General features: G+C 43.7%; 2 protein-coding genes across 3 annotated transcripts; one reads left to right on the plus strand and one right to left on the minus strand.

Annotated features, from left to right (window-relative positions):
- Positions 1 to 187: 187 nt before the first annotated feature.
- usp38 (ubiquitin specific peptidase 38) lies at positions 188 to 10,623 on the minus strand. The gene is made up of 11 exons (XM_047579337.1): positions 10,488 to 10,623; positions 7,088 to 7,778; positions 6,436 to 6,571; positions 6,183 to 6,312; positions 5,855 to 5,956; positions 5,304 to 5,462; positions 4,991 to 5,184; positions 4,811 to 4,904; positions 4,614 to 4,720; positions 3,162 to 4,491; positions 188 to 1,764 (listed from the first exon to the last, which is right to left on the minus strand). Exons 2-11 carry the CDS (start codon positions 7,767 to 7,769, stop codon positions 1,597 to 1,599), a joined length of 3,102 nt encoding a protein of 1,033 aa, XP_047435293.1. The 5' UTR covers positions 7,770 to 7,778; positions 10,488 to 10,623; the 3' UTR covers positions 188 to 1,596.
- A 1,342-nt stretch (positions 10,624 to 11,965) lies between these two features.
- On the plus strand, positions 11,966 to 19,246 carry smarca5 (SWI/SNF related, matrix associated, actin dependent regulator of chromatin, subfamily a, member 5). 2 transcript variants are annotated; one of them, XM_047578007.1, is made up of 24 exons: positions 11,966 to 12,248; positions 13,259 to 13,417; positions 13,510 to 13,676; positions 13,774 to 13,874; positions 13,983 to 14,083; positions 14,215 to 14,394; positions 14,631 to 14,786; positions 14,902 to 15,033; positions 15,120 to 15,188; positions 15,279 to 15,388; positions 15,481 to 15,707; positions 15,825 to 15,946; positions 16,067 to 16,219; positions 16,505 to 16,637; positions 16,746 to 16,894; positions 16,994 to 17,116; positions 17,205 to 17,312; positions 17,393 to 17,506; positions 17,606 to 17,728; positions 17,814 to 17,946; positions 18,035 to 18,153; positions 18,229 to 18,441; positions 18,529 to 18,639; positions 18,902 to 19,246. In XM_047578007.1, the coding sequence occupies exons 1-24, from the start codon at positions 12,177 to 12,179 to the stop codon at positions 18,965 to 18,967; spliced, it is 3,141 nt and encodes a 1,046-aa protein (XP_047433963.1). In that variant the 5' UTR covers positions 11,966 to 12,176; the 3' UTR covers positions 18,968 to 19,246. The 2 variants fall into 2 exon arrangements, with proteins under 2 accessions (XP_047433963.1, XP_047433964.1); XM_047578008.1 differs by having other exon boundaries at positions 11,967 to 12,248; positions 13,289 to 13,417.
- Positions 19,247 to 19,303: the final 57 nt, after the last annotated feature.

The following is a 19,303-nucleotide window of genomic DNA, read 5'->3' on the forward strand; positions in this document are numbered from 1 at the left end:
TTTTTTAATCAACAATGCCACTTACATACTAAAAATTTTCACTTTTTTTTTAAATGGTTTCTTGAGGTTTGCGCTGACAGTAACATGCTGGATTTAAAATTAATTAATTTAAAAAAAAAAAAAAAGAAAGAAAGAACCCCACAACATATTATTTGCAGCCTGAAGTCCATGTAGTGCCTGGAGAGAGAAAAAAAAAAAAATGGCACCGGTCATGGGAAGATCTGTACATACCGCAAGAAAAAAAGAGATTATGTACAGTAGGAGATCTTTTCAAAATTCAACAACAAGATGTGATATTAGAGATGGTTCCACATATTCTTTGCAGTAATGTTGAAATAATGAAACTCTGGAACAAGTCACAGACATTAAGGTACAGTACACAACAGCATAGCAATACACTCTTTGGTGTTTGGCTCCTTTGCAAAGAAATTAATCAAAGGTTTTCGGAAACCATTGACGACTTTATTTATAGTCTTTATTATCCATGTCTTATTTTTCTTTTTATGTTTTACTACTACATTTATACTCTTATCCCCTGACATCTGCCCACCCACTTGCCAACAGACCACTGTGAATAACTTAAAACATCCTTCCGGGCTGACAACGCAACAAACACTTTTCTTTTTTTTTTTAATTTTTGGGTAAAGTTGAAGCCATTGTGAATATTAACATAATATAGCTTTAAGTCGAAACAAGCCCCTCTTCAAAAATCTGCATCAAATATCAAAAGGCACATAAAATCAGCAAAGAACACACAAGTCTCCCTGAATGATCAAATCAGAGGAATACATCATAAAATGCTGTCAGCTGCCCGCAGGTGAAATCTGCCAAGACAAGTAGTTTGTAATTTAGTTCTCAGCAGACGACACCAGCCAGCTTTAAACAGTCTACATACTGAAAATACCTTTATCTTGAAAATTCCCCCTCATATATATACTTTTGATTTCCACATATGTTCGTGTTACGCGATTAGTCGGAAACGTTAAGTCGTATGTACATTTATTGCATGTGATATGAAAACTATAAACCAACGTAGCACGCGTCAGAAAGAGTCCGATATCAGAAAAAAAAATCCTCATCCCCACAGCTCAGGAAGAGAAGCCGCATGCAAATCAGAAAGGTAAACAAAGTCTGCGAGCTGTCCGTCACAAGTGTGACAAATCCAGACAGTGTGACAGATAAATGCTTTCTCCTGCGTCGCGGGCACGAAGTTGCGCATTTAAGTGTTTTCTTGTGTAAGAGGTAACTAAACCGTATTCACATACTCATCTATGTCAATATCAAACGATATTTTTCCACATTTCGTTCGTGTGAGGAAGAGAATATATCTGAACATAAGCATACTGTCAACTTCAAGTTTTATAATTTGCAGGTTTTTGTGGAAGAACAAATTATTAAGATAATGACTATAAGAGTGGAAAAAAACTATTTTAATTAATAATTACTTAAATAACACTTTTAAAAAAAAATCTTTTTCTCAGATGGGAGCAATCTGCGGATGCTCTGTGTGTGTGATCCTTTCAGTGCTCTTCTGATGAGGTTATATGCTGTACACGGTACGACAGTTCGGGCTCCTGAGTCACCGGCGTGTTCCTTTCAGAAGACGAGTCTGCTGATGGTATTGAAGCCCCCGCCCCCTCCTCCGCCTCCACCAGATGGGCCACAGCTCCCCGGTGGGTTATTGTCATCTGAACCGTTGGGCCTGAATGAGCAGGAGGATGAAGGGGCCTGAAGAGCCTGGGTCCGAGCGGTGAGCTCCTGCTCCTGTCAGCAGCGCAGAGGAAAGAGAAAGTATTTACACGTTAGCTTTTTTTTTTTTTTTTTTTTTTTAAGCGTAAACAGGACTCCGGTCTAAACCCTGCTATTCCAGGTCAGTATCGGGAGCTGTCACTTCCCATTACTAGAGCACCCCCTACAGGGGATTTACTTTAGTTACTTGAACAAGTGCAGTGGAATGTCAACACAGCACAGCTCAATGGCTCGTGAAATTGCACCTCACGTCTTATAACAAGACAGTTTAGATTTGCCTTCAAGTGCAGTCATAAAAAAAAAAAAAAAAAATACAGTCTGCAGTGCTTAGTTATCTGTATAGTTTATTTTCTCTCCACTGAGTTCCACCTGAGTGAATCTTTCACTTCAATATTGGCCTCACACCCACAAGGGTTAGCAGTGATGATGCTTTAAGTCGAGTGTGCGTAAAATACGAAAAGTAAACCCTGTGTTTCCAACTATACATGAACGTACTTACAAATGCAAAGGTTTTTACCTTTTACCTTTGTCCTTATTAGTGTTTTAACATGGTTGCAGAAATAGATTGCATCCACACATATCATGGCTACTCAGGTACACTGTGTATTCAACAACAAAAATGAGACCAGAATTTTGCAGGCATTGGACAATTTACCGTAGATACTGCACATATTTGTATGTAAATACAGAGACCCAGGCGTTTTTTTGTTTTTTTGGGTGTAGGGGTGAACTGTCTTCATAAAAACCTCTAACTGTGATACCCTCCTGGCTATTGAAATAATTCATACAGTACATGAAATGTCTGCATGTAGAATAAGATCACGAGGGGTCCGTCATTAAATTACCGTAATGACGCTAAATCCAATATTAACGTCATTACGGTAATTTAATGATTTAGTGACAATTAGCAGCAGCCAGTGCACGAATACATGAATACTAAACAAAAGTCAAACGTAACAGTTTTTGAGACATGGTTTTCTGTGGACCAATGTATGCGAGACTAAATAAATTTCCCCCTGGGATCAATAAAGTAATTCTGATTAAAGTACCCAACTGTACTAGCAAGCTCTTACAAAGTTAATCTAGCACAACATTGTTTTTGATGTGGAAAAATATCATATTATGAAACCAGTGCAGAGTTTATTAGACCCTGGCGGGCTATGTATAAATATAGTGCACATCTACATACCAACAAAGACATTAGCACATGTATCCATGTTATATATATATATATATATATATATATATATATATAACATGGATTATATATATAACATGGATTATATATATATAACATGTTATGTAATAACATGTTATAACATGTTGTAATCTAAAGGCCCTGGTAACATGATGCCGATATGTGGGACAAATGCATTTGTCTGTTTCTTTTTCCTTTTTTTACCCTTGCTTACCTGTAAATACAGTTTGTTGTCCTTGATAATAGCATCCAGTAGTTCTTTTTGCAGGGGCGGTTCAGAATTCAGCCTCATACCATTTGCCGTCAGTTCTCCGTTCAGGTTCTGCGCTGTAAGATCCTGTTTCCTGTACATGAGGACGTAGGCCGTGTCCTTGGGGAAGCGGTTGGTGATGTTTTGCACCGACTGGAAAGATGTGAATGTCACCCTGCTATCGTTGAACAGGAGCCAGTCTTTTCCCTCCGAGGCGCTGTTGGACAGCGCGTGGCCCTGCTCGGGTGGAACCGCGAGCGCCGAGGATGTGCAGAGGTTACTCTCGGCCTGGCCGTTCCCCAAATCCTCTTTGATGGCAAAGTGATTGGCCGGATGCTGCGCTCCGTCTGTTCCGTTGATGTTCCGACCGTAAGAGTAGTAGTGGCCGCTCTCGGACGACATGCCAGAATGCATCACCACGGAGCTGAGGACGTAGGGCACCGACTGGATCAGCATCTCCTCTTCTCCGTCGATCCTCGCCTTCTCCTCTTCCTCCTCGTCCAGCTGCGAAGGCTTGAGCTTCTTGGCCAGATTCTCGCTGCTCTCGGGAGAGTCCACTTGCAGGGGAGAAGAGGCAGAAGACGAGCACTGTGTAGGCACTGAACGGGCGTGCACAGGGAGTCTCATGAGCGGCGGGATGGTGACATTTTCCAGGATCTTTCTGCGGATGTGGCATTTGGCGTCGTACGAGAACCGCAGCAGGGTGAGGATCAAGTACTCCGGTGCGGACACCACCTTCATGGTCCTCTCTGCCCGCTGGAGGGAGCTGCACTTCTCGCAGAAATAGGCGTTGTCTTCGTCAAGGATCTCCGGAGCCAGAAAATAGTTTACCAGGTCAGGCACGGACATGGGAGGCTCAGTTGCCGCTGGCACAAATTGGACACTGCTGGCCGGAGCTTTGGCCGAGCCAGGCTCAGGAGCTTCGCTGCCACCGTTGACAGATCCCTGACAGAGAACCCTGGGCTCCTCTGAAGGCCCCTGGACTGGAGGACTGCTCTGAGAGGTGGCAGCTGGACAAAAGGCCAAAGAGAGGTCTGTAAAAGGCTCTTCTTTCTCAGAGATACAGTTGCACTGCGTGCAGCGGATGCCAGTGATCAGCTTCCCACCAAACATCCTTTCTATTAAAGTCCTTCCATCATTTTCCGGTTTGGTTTCTGCTGGAGTCGAATGACATTCTTCTTGTTCTTCTGCAGAAGGTGGACACGTTGCGTCTTTGCTGCTCGCGTCGGCAAGGGAGGGGACGTTTGGCTTGGCTGATTCCAGGACCTGAATGGTTTTCTCCTCCTCGTGTAACCTTAAGATCGGGACACAGGCGCACTCAACGTTACTCAAAAGCTATGACAAACAAACAAACGACTGATTTCAATTCATCTGGAGCACGTCATCCTATTCTCACTGCTGTCAGTTCTACAGTACCTGTCTAGAAGAAATCTGAGGTACTCTGAGCAGTCCTGCTGAGAGCCCACATTGAACCAGGGAGGCCGGGATGCTTCCAGGAAGTTTCTAGGAGCGTATGCCGCCCTCTGTAGGTCACAGACAAAACACAGTCATGCACTGTTGTAATCAACCAGCAACAGTATTCTGCATTATGCATTACACGATACAAAACTAACCTGAGTGTGTGCAAGGAAAGCGAACAGGAGCTGAAGCTTTTTCATTAGTGTGTTGGAACCGTTCAGATGCAACGATAAAACGTGCCTCCTGAAACTGAACACAAAAAGTTTGAGTATTAAGTTATAAAAAGAAAAAAAAGAAAGAAGACAACATGGCCTCAGGCTGTTGGGATGACTCACTCTGTGGCCATGAACAGGGTCTGGATGATGCTGTTCATGTAGCAGGTGTTGCCCAGGTTCACCAGGCCCGTCTTTCCTGTCTCAGATTTCCCAGCTTGCCTCACTAGACCGGAGGCGAAGGAGTTGGACTGAGACGTCCAGGCACTTTGATTCAGCACCAGCTTGATCTTCTCCTCTGCTGGTTTTGGGAGATCCTAAAGAAAGCGGGTGGGAAAATAAAGAATAAATGAGTACAAAGCAAGTACAAAAGTGTAATTTCTGAAGATTTATTAAAATTCGCATCTACGGTAAGACGTGTTTCCAGCTCTGTTACCTTGATGGCTTCTATTATGTGATCATAGAGGTCAGGGAAGCCAGAGTACTGGTACATCATGCAGTGTATGAGCTCAGTGAACTGCAGCAAGAAAGCTTTACTGGTGGGGAGACCATCTGTCCGTAAGGACTGGACGAGGTGCACTACATGTGGAACAACCTGAGACAGGGGGGAATAAAGAGACAAGAAGAACATTGAGTACGCCACGTTGCTGGAAACTCTGAAAGGCTCAGCTAGCATTAATCATCCAAATCTGCGGCGCTGTCAGCCGGGGGAACTCCACAGAGGGTTCGGTCTCATTTGACCAGTATTTTTGAGACCGTTCGTGTTTTTAGATTCTAATGAAATTGGGCAACTCAAGGACCATTGCTCGGCATTTAAGTGCTTCACACATCATTAGCGAGAGAGCGGCGCAGAGCCAGGGGGTTCTGGGAAAAGGAGGCAGCGCGGCTTTGAAGTAATTTAAGCCAGAAGAGACAAAAATGAGAAAACCAATAAAGTGGCCATATGAAATGGGAAATGGGCTCCGAGGAGGGTGGGGGATCCCTTACCAAATGGAAGGCCTCGGGGGAGTGCTGGAAGCTCAGCAGCATATGGGAGAGCACGGCCAGCGCCCCCTGCCGCACGATGGGGTACCACAGACGACTGAAGACCTTAGAATTAGAGGAGAGAAAAAAAAGTGAAAAGAGAAGACGTGCATCAATAATTTAAGTGTTTTGCCAGCCCAAGGTGAGCCTTGTGTCTTCTAGAAAAAAATGATGCCATCCACCTCAATTATTACTGCAGTTTAACATCTGTGCAGCCGGCTTTAAAAGATGCACACAATTTCTGCTTAACAAGGTCAATAATAAACCAAAACGAGGAGTATTTAGTACAAACCAGCTCGATTTTAAGCAGAGTGACATCTATGAGGATAGTGAACTTCTGAACTGCAGCCAGTCCTTTGAGGAGAGCGATGACCCAGGTGTCGATGTGTTGAGCCAAGGGCCAAGATAACCAGTCAATCATCCTAAAAAGACAGAAAAGGGACATTGAACATATATACACCGATTGTAAATGAATCAATGAAACTGAGGAAGGCTTCCTCCCCCTCCATAAAATACTTTAAACTTTAAACTCCAGTGACAGTGACCTGCAGAGGGCTTTAGTCATGCTTGCGTCTCTGACGTTCTGGTCTGTGGTGAGACTCTTGATGAGGACTGTGATCATCTGGACGGGGATGTGCTGGACCAGGCTGGCCAGTGCGATGGATGGATCAAAGGAAGGGTCTGCAAAAATAAATATAGGCAACTGCAGCATTTCTTTGTGTTCTAGTGGGACAGAAATGTGGATTTTCACTCCAAAAAAAACAAAACATGAAGGCCTACATCAGGGATTCTGGTGGACGGTTTGTGTACCTGTGATACTATCTGCGAAGCGGGGCGAGGAGCTGAGGCTTTGTGTTTTGACTGCAACTGCCCCAGTATGAATGAAACACTGAAGAGCAGCACTTTTGAAGAACAATGTCGCTAAAATAAAGACAATGAGACCTTTTTTTGTGCCGAGCTGCAGTTGAGTCACTCACAATACTGTACAGACGGCCGCGACGTTACAGTCACTACAAAACAAGCTTCAGCTTTGACGTTGACACTGAAATATCCTTGACTCCTCTAAAACGAGGCCACTACAAATCTACGAATAAAATCCAAATGACATCTCAAAAGTTGTGAAAGAAAAAGCTGTGTCAAAAGCTGTGCCCCTATTTCTCTCTGAAACCAACTTTGTACGAAACACAGACTTCTAACCTGTAGAAGATATGATGGCGAAGACTTCCTGCAGCGAGGGCAGCAGTGTGGCTGGGTCGGCCTTCCAGATGTTCTGCAGCAGCGTGCTAACCTTCGTCACCTGGCCCACATACTCCCTCAGCTCCCGCTCCTCGCTGGCGAAGCAGTGGAAGTAACTGATGGTCCTCACCAGCTGCTGGCAGAACAAAACGCCCGGCTTGTCCCTCGGGATGCACTGCACAAAATCCGACAGCAGTGTGCTCAGGCGGGCACAGAGAGCCGGCTCGGGGCGCTCGCACACCATCCTTAAAACCTCCACCTGGACCCCGCCGAAGATCTCCAGCACCGAGGGGCAGCTGATGAGCAGCCGCAGGCAACAGTGAACGTAGTCTATTATGGCCGGGTCCTTGCGGTCCAGCTGCCCGTAGCCCTGCTGCAGCAGGCCCACCACGAAGTCTTTGTTGAAGAAGCGCTCAAACTCCGGGCGGTGGTAGCGGGCGTAGGCTTCGAGGACCTGGAAGCCGATCTGCTTCTGGAAGGCATCTTCACCGAGCAGGATGAGGCGCGTGGTGAGGGTGAACAGAGCCTGACACTGCTCCTCGGTCACCTCTTTCTCCGCTGCTTCCACGACCTTCTTCACGATGGCTTTCTTCACTGGAACGGAGTGATCGGAGCTCACGAGGCCCTCCAAAATCTTGTCCATGATTTCGGTCTGCGAGAGAAACAATTTGTCAGTTTGCTTTTTTTTTTTTGGTTTGTTTTAATTGAATTAAAAGTATCACAACTGTGTGGTCCCATTTTTTCAGTGTGGGGGTCATGGTGGTGTACATGGCGGCTCACTGAATAGAAAAGGCCCATCAATAACATTACCGGTAACTAATGCGCTCTCTGTCTGGTGTGACCAAAAGTGTTTTGTGGAAAAAGCCTAATGGTTGTCAATGTCCTGTCGCAGTTAATCATCAGAGGCCACACATTGCCTGTAATCGCTGAGGTCATACTTTGCATGTATATAGACACTAATAATCCAAATCAGAATAAAAATGCCACAAGAGATTTGTCACAATTTTAAAAAATGTGGGGACGTCTTAGTGCCAAAAGAATACATATTTGGTTTTAGTTACAGCAGCTTGGAAGCTCCACAGCTGGCAGAACCACCAGCCACACGTCAAAAAAGGTTATTTTCACACTGATATTTTGTAACATGGAAAAGCACATCTTGTTGAACACTTTTATTCAGCGTCTGTGTAAACCATTAAGGTGGAATCTCTGCTTCTTGGTACTGGAAGCACTTTACAACAACATTTCATCAACATCAGTACCAACTCGGGGTCGTGTCTTGTTCAAGGACTCTCTGTTATGTGGTTCATACATTGGAGATCGAGCAGTTGACCCTCATATATAACCGACTCTACGGTATGTGTGGGCAGTAAGCGTTCGAACGAGTTGGAGAAATATACATAGCCATGACTCATTAAAACGTGTCCTCAGTTTTAACGAGCTGCAACAGAAATTTGGCACTGAAACATTTCACTGCGATGTGACTTCTGTGGTAAAGGCGTCCTCCATTTGACCATAAGCTCCACAAAAACATGCAACAACATTTTGTGTGTATGTGTGTGTAGCTATGTAAAGACACAGCAATGCCTGTTTTCTTTTGTTTTGTTTTTTTTTTAACACTTTTCAAGTACAGAATTTACATAGATCAGGCATAACATTATGGTCACCCACCCAATATCATGTACTGTGCCTTCAAAACTGTCGTGACTCATCAGAGAATGGACATGGGCCTTCTGAGGTTGCCCTGTGTCAGGCCAAAACCTTGTGCTGCTCTTCATGTTTTCTGAGTTGTTCCTAGACCATTTTTGTACGCGTCTGTGTCAGGCTGCATCCTGAGTGTCATTGCTATGGGGTGGGGGTGCCTGGTCTGGTCTAGGTGGGTGGTGCATGTCTAACTAACATCGACACAATGGTCAGATCCAAAAGTTTCCCAGCAGAACATTGAATTGTCACAAGATGGTCAATGCTGTTTACCTCTCCTGTCAGCAGTTTTATTGTTGTCACAAATAAGAGACTTGAATGATAACTGGTTGGTTTTGATGTGTTTTTAAATAATTTTCATCAGTTTGATCTAAAAAAATATCACACATAGTTTCCCAGAGAGAGAGTGATGTATTCAAACTGTACAATTCAATTGGCACTTCATACCTGCACGTTCTGTAATCACTTCTGCCAATATGTCAGCTGTATTCCAGTAGCTCTGTTCCTGTAACTTAGCATCATGACAACTGAGTTGAATCTAATCTAAAAACCAACAGTTCACAAGACAAATAGAAAGAGTTCACTATTCCAAGTCTCTTACACAGGAGAAGGAGAAACAAGTCTGAAACCGATCTGAAAATTTACGTACGCACAAATAATGTTTATTACGTAGCAATTGTTTGCAAAAATACTGCTACCATAGTGCTTTTTTTTTTTTTTTTAAATCAACATCTGTTAAAATGAACAGGTCTAAAAGTTAAGTTGTCATTACACTATCTTACTTACTTACTTATATTGTCTAGGTTTTCGTTTTTCCGAATTTTCCTCGCTTTAGAGTATTTATTTATTTGTGAGTTAGCAGTCCAAACAACATCATGCTAGGTTACATGTGTTGACATATTTTTCCTCTTATCTCCGGGCAGCCCCTACTGCTCTGTTGCTCCTGTGTCACTACAGCAGGGGGGTCAAACACACATGTTGGGGTTGCCACATACAGTCTAATGCGATGTCACGCGGCCAGACCAGTAACATAATATCTAATAACAGCATAATAACCAATAAATACTGACAACTCCAATTTTTTTCCCACAGAAGTACAAGTAAATTAGGAGAATGCTTATATTTAGTAATCTTCCCATTAAAAAAATGAAATTTCTTAAGACAAATAAGTAAAATTTGGGCATACTGCTGTCTCAATGTTGTCTTCTGTCCACTTCTCTTACTAAAATAGTGGACAAATTGGGAAAAGCAGCTACTTTCATTTGGTTAAAGTCTTCTACGTTATTTTCACACTTTTTAAATGCGTGCTGTGGGACAGATTAGACCCTCTGACGGGCCGCTTTTAGCCCACGGGTCGCGTGTTTGACACCTGTGTCACTATAGGTTAGGTTGGGGCTAGCTCGCTAACGCTAGCTCTAACGCGTTAGCTTTAACAAACACCTGGATACATCCGGAAGATAAAACTGTGCTAAAATAAATCACGAAGCTAAACGTGGAAAACAAGGTCAACCGGCTCCATCACGTCAGTTGTTGTCACGACAACAAAAGACGAACAAAGCACCAAACAGGCCTAACGGTAGCCGAGTAACGTCAGGTGCCACTGACTTAGCAGAAATACAACAATGTACTAACGCGATTCACAGGTTTTACCATGTGTGCTTACCCAAATGAAGCATGTCAACAGTGTCCCACCAGAAGATCCTCAGCTGTCGTTCGGGGTTAAACGACTTTTGACAGATGAAACTGTGTTATTTTGGTTCATTTGATCGCTCGCAATCAGCTGATTAACCGTCTGTCGACGTCATTCCTATTGGACAGAGATGCGGGTAGGACCCTTGTGTGGAGCGGGTTTCGTCCTAATATTGCCTGTTCCGTTGGTGTTGTATTTTGTGTAATCCATCAATGTGGTTGTCCATGGACGATAATGTTAACTGTTTGGAGTAGTTAGTTTTAAATGTAGCCAATTTTCAACAATATATTCGCGTACTTGAAGTCGTTTTGTAACAATAAATGTGTTGCATTCAAATACTCCTCGTTCGTTTCTACTTTTGTTGTCTTCGCTTTTTTGGAGGGGAAAAAAGGAAGTAAACTAATATCAAATGTAGTTTGCAGTATTATCTGTTAACAAAAGTGATCATTTCATTTCACTTCAGGTAGTTTGGGGGAAACATCTAAATGAGAAATGTTGCTTCTTCAAAAACGTTATGAATGAAACACATGTATACATAGTTATTCATGCATTTTAATTGGGATCATTGCAAAAAATGACCAGAAAGTAAAAGTAAGTATAATAGTACGTATAATAAAAATTTATAAATTGACAAGTATGGCATAGTTTACATGTTTATGTAAGAAACAGGAGTCTGTATCGTGTAAGATGTACAGTAAGTCTTTGCATCAAATGACTAAAAGTTGCAATGAAATAGCTCTCTACTAAAAATACAAGGTAAGGCATTTTTATTTGTATAGTGCATTTCATACCAGGAGGCAACTCAATGTGCTTTACATGAAGACAAAGCACTTAAAAAGAGCAGCATAAAACAGAAAAAAATAGCAAAGAAAAAGAAAGACGTAGCTCAGCCATAAGCACTTAAAAATAGAAATGTTTTTAACCTGGATTTAAAGGTGTTCATAGTTGGGGCTGATTTGAGTTCTGCTGGTAGTTTGTTCCAGTAGTGTGCAGCATAACAGCTAAATGATTTTAACGAACACTGTCATTTTGCAGTCCTAAATCAGGCTCTGTGCAGGTGAAAAAATCATCTCTTTAACAACTGCTAATATGTAAACTCTGGCTTTCTGCTTAGTCGTCAAACAGTATCATTACCAGTATCATATTATCAGTATAATCATGTGTGCTACATTATTTATGACACCTTTAACAATAACAATCATCAGTCAATCAATGCTTTTTGTTGAAGGAATTGAAGGATATATCTTCGCTCTGTTTTCTTTTCTGGCATGTATGATGTACGATTTAGTTCTTCCTTTTTTTCTCGTTTCACTAGCATTAAGACACAGATGAGTACTCTTTTTTGTTTTAATCAGCTAACTACTACTTTAACACGAGGGCAACAGTTCCGACACCCAGTGAACGTAGAGCGATGAAGTCTCGCGATAGGTAACATTCACCGGGGAACGTTAGCGCCGTGTGAACGCGGGTGCGCGAGAAGTACTTTGCTAGCGCGAACGTGCCGCCTGCGACCAACCGGTGTGTCTTTCATTATAAACATCGGGATTGTTGTTATTTACCGACGGAAAGTTCCGAAAATCTCCAACGGCTCTTTTGACGGGATCGCTCAGGGTACCAAACTAACGGACGACACAGCGGAACTGAAGAGGGAAACCGACAAAAATGTCCGAAAGCGAAAACTGCGTGGAACAGCGGGAAGAGCAGACTGAACTGGAAGACGCTGGAGGAGCCGAGGTAAGACGCTTCAGAGCTTTAGGACATTGTCTCATCTCGGCGCCGAGTACATGTCTCACAAACTCACAGCCCGGCTCATAAAAGGCGGAATCTCGTCGTCTTTGTCCGCGGATACCTCGAATCCGGTCATATGAAACTTCTCAGAGTGATACCGTAAATGCGGGCTCTTTCAGACAGTTAGCCAGCTAGCCGCGGCGATGCTATCGTTAGCAGCTCGGTCTCCGAAGCTAACGCAACGAGGCTAACTCCATAAATAAGCGCCTCTCACGGATAGCCTAGCCCCGCTAGCTCATAGCCACCCACTCATTAATGAATTAAAACCCCCTTTGTTTACACCAGACCGGATCTACTCACTAAACGAGTTGCAAATCGCGATTCATCTTTTTTAGAAAAACTAATATAAACAATCGAGGTGCAACGGCCACTCTCAGATGCCCCATCCGCTCCTTTGTTTTCAGAGGGGACAGTGCAGCAGTGGATGGTCTGACCGCAGAGAGAGGGTGATGCTGTAGCCTAGTTTCCTTTCAGTTTGGCCTTTACTGCACTTTGTGCCGACTTTGGCTAAAACTTTAAACAGTTTGTTTAAGATGTGCCCCTCTCGGTGAACTTAAGATCAGTTGGAACTAACTTTATTGAGCACATGGAAGAAAAACAAAAGTTTTGCAGTTGCGAAACAAAACAATAGAAGCTGGCACACCGCATTACTTTTATTATAGGTAAACGTGTGAAAATAACTAGAGGACGCAGTTGCAACACTAACAACATAGATCATAAATACAGCTTGCACTGAGACAAAAGTAATGAGATACAGAATTAATTTGTGGGCATACAGAAAGTTGTATGTGCCATTGAGACAGGTTTACAAATCAAAAAGAGAACAGTTATGTATTCGGTGGTGTCTCCTCTCTGTGTTTGTCAGCAAGCATCATCAAGTGTTGTCCTTATCAGTATATATATAATAGTTCTATCTGCTGATGCCCGTAACTTCAGAAGACGCTCACCAAACACAGGAGTTTTCTTTTGACTTTAATATGGCCCAGGAGAAGTCGGACTGTTCAGATGCCGGGAAAGAGTCTTCCTCAGATGCTGGTCCTGACGGACAAGATGGATCTTCCTCCCCCTCCTCATCCAAAACTAAAGACTCTACTCCAGGTTATGAGGAGAAAGTGGTACGTTCACTATTTACATCTTAACAACTCACCAATCTGCCTTAACATTAAAAAAACAAACATTAACAGCACTTTGTCCCTGTCTAATGTAGCAAACAGACCGGACCAACAGATTTGAGTACCTGTTGAAGCAGACAGAGTTGTTTGCTCATTTCATCCAACCAGCTGCACAGAAGACGCCCACTTCCCCGCTGAAGATGAAACCAGGACGTCCCCGCATCAAGAAAGATGAGAAACAAAATCTGCTGTCAGCTGGAGAGTGAGTGCCCGTCCCCACGACACAGGATCTTTTCCACTTGCAAAGTCTTAACTCCCATTTTGACTTTAACATTTTGTGTCTTTTCTGTTGCCCATAGTAACCGCCATCGCCGCACAGAGCAGGAGGAAGATGAAGAGCTTCTCAACGAGAGCACAAAGACGACGAACGTGTGCACTCGTTTCGATGACTCTCCGTCCTGTAAGACATTACCTGTTATTCGAGCACAGTATCAAGGCTCATTCGGGATATGCCCTGTTTAATGAACAGTAGTTAAGGTTGTGTGTTTTTCTTGTCTCTCTTATCTAGATGTCAAAACAGGAAAGATGAGGGACTACCAGGTCCGTGGTCTGAATTGGCTTATTTCGTTGTATGAAAACGGGATCAACGGCATCCTCGCCGATGAAATGGTCAGTACTTTCACCCAGACTTTCCACATCTGGGGGTGAATTTCAGACATTTTAAGCAATGTCATCTTGTTGTGTCTTTGCGTTCTACGCTGCCTCACAACACACGCCGTTTGTTCACTGTTTATTCTTAGGGACTTGGAAAAACTCTCCAAACCATCGCCCTGCTGGGTTACATGAAGCACTACAGAAACATCCCCGGCCCCCACATGGTACTGGTTCCCAAATCCACCCTCTACAACTGGATGAACGAGTTCAAGCGATGGGTGCCTTCTCTTCGTGCAGTCTGCCTGATCGGAGACAGAGACGAGCGAGTAAGTCATGTCAAAGCGTAGTGACTGAAAACCAAAACATGAATTGAAGCTTTCACTTAATGTGTTTTTTTTTTTCTCTGGTGTATTACATTGGCTTTGGAAATTGAATTTGACCAACAGTGAGACAATTGGAAGCTTTGTGCAGTATTACGTTTTTAGATTACAGCAATGCAGCATGTAGATGATGACAGAGGAGGAAGTAGTGTCTAAACTGTTTACTTCTACTTGACTTTCAGACGGCTCTGATCAGAGACGTGCTGCTGCCAGGAGAGTGGGATGTGTGCGTCACGTCTTACGAGATGCTGATCATTGAAAAGGCCGTGTTCAAGAAGTTCAACTGGCGATACCTGGTCATTGACGAAGCTCACAGGATCAAGAATGAAAAGTCAAAGGTCAGACCACTACTCAAATACAATTGATATTTACGCATAAATTAAACCTTGAGTTCTGGTTTTAATCTTGCAAGATAGACTCGTAAAGCTAAATGTGTCTGTTCATCTCCTGCAGTTGTCAGAAATTGTGCGTGAATTTAAGACCACCAATCGTCTGCTGTTGACTGGAACACCTCTACAAAACAACCTCCACGAGCTGTGGGCTCTGCTCAACTTCCTGCTTCCTGACGTCTTCAACTCAGCAGATGTAAGAATCTGCTAAAACATCATCAATGTGTATTTTAAGACACAAGCGTCTTTACATTCAGTTACTAATTAAAATCTTTTTCTCAGGACTTTGATTCCTGGTTTGACACAAACAACTGCTTGGGTGATCAGAAGTTGGTCGAGCGTCTCCACACTGTATGTATTGAATGTCTCTATATCCAACAGATCTCTCTTTGCGTGTGTTATTATTTGGGTTAAAGCCTTTTTTAAAATATGTTTGTGTAGGTCTTGCGTCCTTTCTTGCTTCGTCGTATCAAAGCAGACGTGGAAAAGACTCTACTGCCCAAAAAAGAGATCAAGATGTATGTTGGCCTCAGTAAGATGCAGCGAGAGTGGTAAGCATCCTCAACTAAGGTTTACTTGAAAAAAAAAAAACATCTTTCCTGTACACATGTTAAAATTAAGCTCATATGTCTCCACTTATCAGGTACACAAAGATCCTGATGAAGGACATCGACATCCTGAACTCGGCGGGAAAAATGGACAAGATGCGTCTTCTGAACGTTCTCATGCAGCTGAGGAAATGTTGCAACCACCCGTACCTGTTCGACGGGGCCGAGCCCGGTCCCCCGTACACGACTGACCTCCACCTGGTGGTGAACAGTGGCAAGATGGTGGTGCTGGACAAGCTGCTGCCCAAGATGAAGGAGCAGGGTGCGTGGCGCCGTTTGCTGTTGGAACATTTATATGGGAACATTGAGATGATATAATCCACATTGCTTTCTCTTTGCACCTAAATCAAATCTGATCCCACCGTCTCTCTCTCCTTAGGTTCACGTGTGCTCATCTTCAGTCAGATGACCAGGGTGCTGGACATCTTGGAGGACTACTGCATGTGGAGGAACTATGGTTACTGCCGTCTGGATGGCCAAACGCCACACGAGGAGAGACAGGTGAGATGAGGACGTGATTTACGAGGGGGGTAGTTGGGGAGTTGGAGATGGCCTGATTATAAACAATGATACTAATGATAATATAAAAGACGTCCTAATATTTCTTTTGTGTATTTACAGATCTCCATCAACGCATACAATGAGCCCAACAGCTCTAAGTTCATCTTCATGCTGAGCACCAGAGCCGGTGGTTTGGGTATCAACCTGGCCACGGCCGATGTCGTCATCCTCTACGACTCAGACTGGAACCCTCAAGTTGACCTGCAGGCCATGGTTGGTACTTTTCCCTGTTCAATGAAATGAGGGCGGGCCGCCTCTGCTCATTTCCATAAAGATTAAAGCTTAATTAATAGTCCTGCATTACTTTGACCTAATTGTGTGAAGTACAGAGTGAAACTCAACACAGCTGGCCAGTCGCCACCTAGTGTTGTAGTGGTGTAATTGCAGGACATCTGCCACAAGGTTTAGTGCAGGAGTAAAATTCAGAGTGACAGTGGTGCACGATGGTGTGTTTCAAAAGAAGAATGTCTAATGAATCGATTCTGTTTTACACTCCAGGACCGAGCTCACAGGATTGGGCAGCAGAAGCAGGTACGCGTTTTTCGCTTCATCACCGAAAACACAGTGGAGGAGAGGATTGTGGAGAGGGCCGAGATGAAACTGCGCCTGGACTCCATCGTCATCCAGCAAGGTACTTCGTCTCACCTATTCTGAAGTTGACCTGGCTGTAAAACATGTTTTATGTTGGGTGAAAATTTAAGTGTGAGGTTAAATATCGTCTTTGTTTTTTGTTTATCAGGAAGACTTGTGGACCCCAGTGCAAACAAGCTGGGTAAAGACGAGATGCTGTCCATCATCCGGCACGGTGCCACTCACGTGTTTGCTTCCAAAGAAAGCGAGATCACAGACGACGACATCGACGCCATCCTGGAGCGAGGTGAAAGGAAGGTGAGTCTGGACAGAAATAAAAGCACAATCATCAATCAACAAACTGTTTCTGATTAATTTAAACGTTAATTCCCAACCTTTCGTCACGTTGTGTTCCAGACTATGGAGATGAAGGAGAAACTGTCATCGATGGGTGAGAGCACTCTGAGAAACTTCACCATGGACACGGAGAACAGCAGCGTGTACACGTTTGAAGGAGAAGACTACAGAGAGAAGAAAAAAGTAAAGAGACTAGCGGGCATCATATTTTTGGTTTGTAGCGGCAGAACTGTGAGTCTTAACCGCGCTCTCTTCTGCCTCAATCGTTCAGGTCATTACCAACTGGATCGAGCCTCCCAAGAGAGAAAGGAAAGCCAATTATGCCGTGGATGCCTACTTCAGAGAAGCCCTGCGAGTCAGCGAGCCCAAAGCACCGAAGGTAGGATCACTGCATCACTGTAAGGATATCAAGCATCGGTTCTGCAGAAGCTGTAATTATAATACTCTGATTTCCCTCAGGCTCCTCGTCCTCCCAAGCAGCCAAATGTCCAAGACTTCCAGTTCTTTCCCCCTCGTCTTTTTGAGCTCCTAGAAAAGGAAATCCTCTTCTACAGAAAGACCATTGGATATAAGGTACAGAAAACAGCTGTGTCATTAGGAGGAGGATTCCTGTTTATTTAAATTACCTACTATTGCGTGTCTTTAACTCAATCTGTGGCGGCGTCTCCTCAGGTTCCCCGTAATCCAGACATGCCCAACTCGGCTCAGATCCAGAAAGAGGAGCAGGCGAAGATCGACGAGGCCGAGGCTCTCACAGAGGAAGAGCTGGAGGAGAAGGAGAACCTTCTCCAACAGGTAGAGACTGTCACCATTATTATTGTTATTGTTATTTTTATTGTTTGGTGCCGTGCATAGACTGATCGACTGTATTTTGTTGCAGGGATTTACTATCTGGAACAAACGTGACTTCAACCAGTTCATCAAAGCCAACGAGAAGTGGGGAAGAGATGATATTGAGAACATTGCCAGAGAGGTCGAGGGGAAAACTCCAGAGGAAGTCATGGAATATTCAGGTAATAAATACTCACTAATTGTCGCTACAGAAAGCAGCGTAAAAGCTTTATACATTGTGTGACTTGACGTTTGTGTGCGTTTCTCCAGCTGTGTTCTGGGAGCGCTGCAATGAGTTGCAGGATATCGAGAAGATCATGGCCCAGATCGAGAGAGGAGAAGCCAGGATTCAGAGAAGGATCAGCATCAAGAAGGCCCTGGACTCAAAGGTAACACATTAACTAATTGTCAGTACGGATCACATTATCATCTCCCCCCGATTAATTTCTGATCTCTTTGTCCAGATCGGCCGCTATAAGGCTCCCTTCCATCAGCTCCGTATCTCATACGGCACCAACAAAGGCAAGAACTACACAGAGGAGGAAGACCGCTTCCTCATCTGTATGCTTCACAAGCTGGGCTTTGACAAGGAGAGCGTTTACGACGAGCTTCGCCAGTGCATCCGCAACTCACCTCAGTTCCGCTTCGACTGGTTCCTCAAATCCAGGACGGCCATGGTGAATTTTGTCGTATTTTTTATGTTCATGTCCTTGGGGTTTTTATGAAAGTTACGTGTTTGTGATAAGGTCCTGTTTGTTGTTTAGGAGCTTCAAAGGCGATGCAACACTCTCATCACGCTGATAGAGAGAGAGAACATGGAGCTGGAGGAGAGGGAGAAGGCAGAGAAAAAGAAACGGGGCCCAAAGAGTGGATCGGTAAGTTTCAAATCTGTCTCACGATAACGGATTAAAGAAGCTTGTTTGAAGCTAGAACAATCTGAGTTTGGTATTGGTAACTTACACCAATATAATATACAAGGTTACAAAACCAAAATGATGAAATCTTGATCCAGCACAAGTAGACAAATTAAATGAGGAACGATTCATTTCCATTAGTGCTACAAGTGGTGGATGTTTAGGAGGAATTGATTTGCATTACTTGTGAGGTTTTTCCTAATAATTTCCTGCTCTTTTCTAGGCCCAGAAACGAAAGTCAGAGGGAACCCCCGACGGTCGAGGTCGCAGGAAAAAGCTCAAGTTGTGAAAACGTTCACGACCTGCACCTGGAGAACCTGAGAGCGGCAGCCAGCTCCGGTGTCGTTAGCCCTAGTGTCCGTGTTTGTCGTGCAGGCTGTGATAATGTACCGTGTAAAATCCCTGATGGACTGATCTGGTTGTATTAGGTTTTGGGAAGTGCTTTACAAGCCTTCCTTGTTGTCACTTACCTAAACACTGCAGCTGTGCTGGTTTAGCTTTTTGTTTGCTAGTCCTTTTTTTTTTATTTTTTACTAGTACTTAATTGAAATAAATGTATTTATGCCTGTTGGTTGTACCACATTCCATTGCTTGAAACGATATGTACCCTTTTTATTTTTGAGAA

This window comes from Mugil cephalus, chromosome 2, assembly GCF_022458985.1.
Source record: "Mugil cephalus isolate CIBA_MC_2020 chromosome 2, CIBA_Mcephalus_1.1, whole genome shotgun sequence".
Lineage (NCBI taxonomy): Eukaryota > Metazoa > Chordata > Actinopteri > Mugiliformes > Mugilidae > Mugil > Mugil cephalus.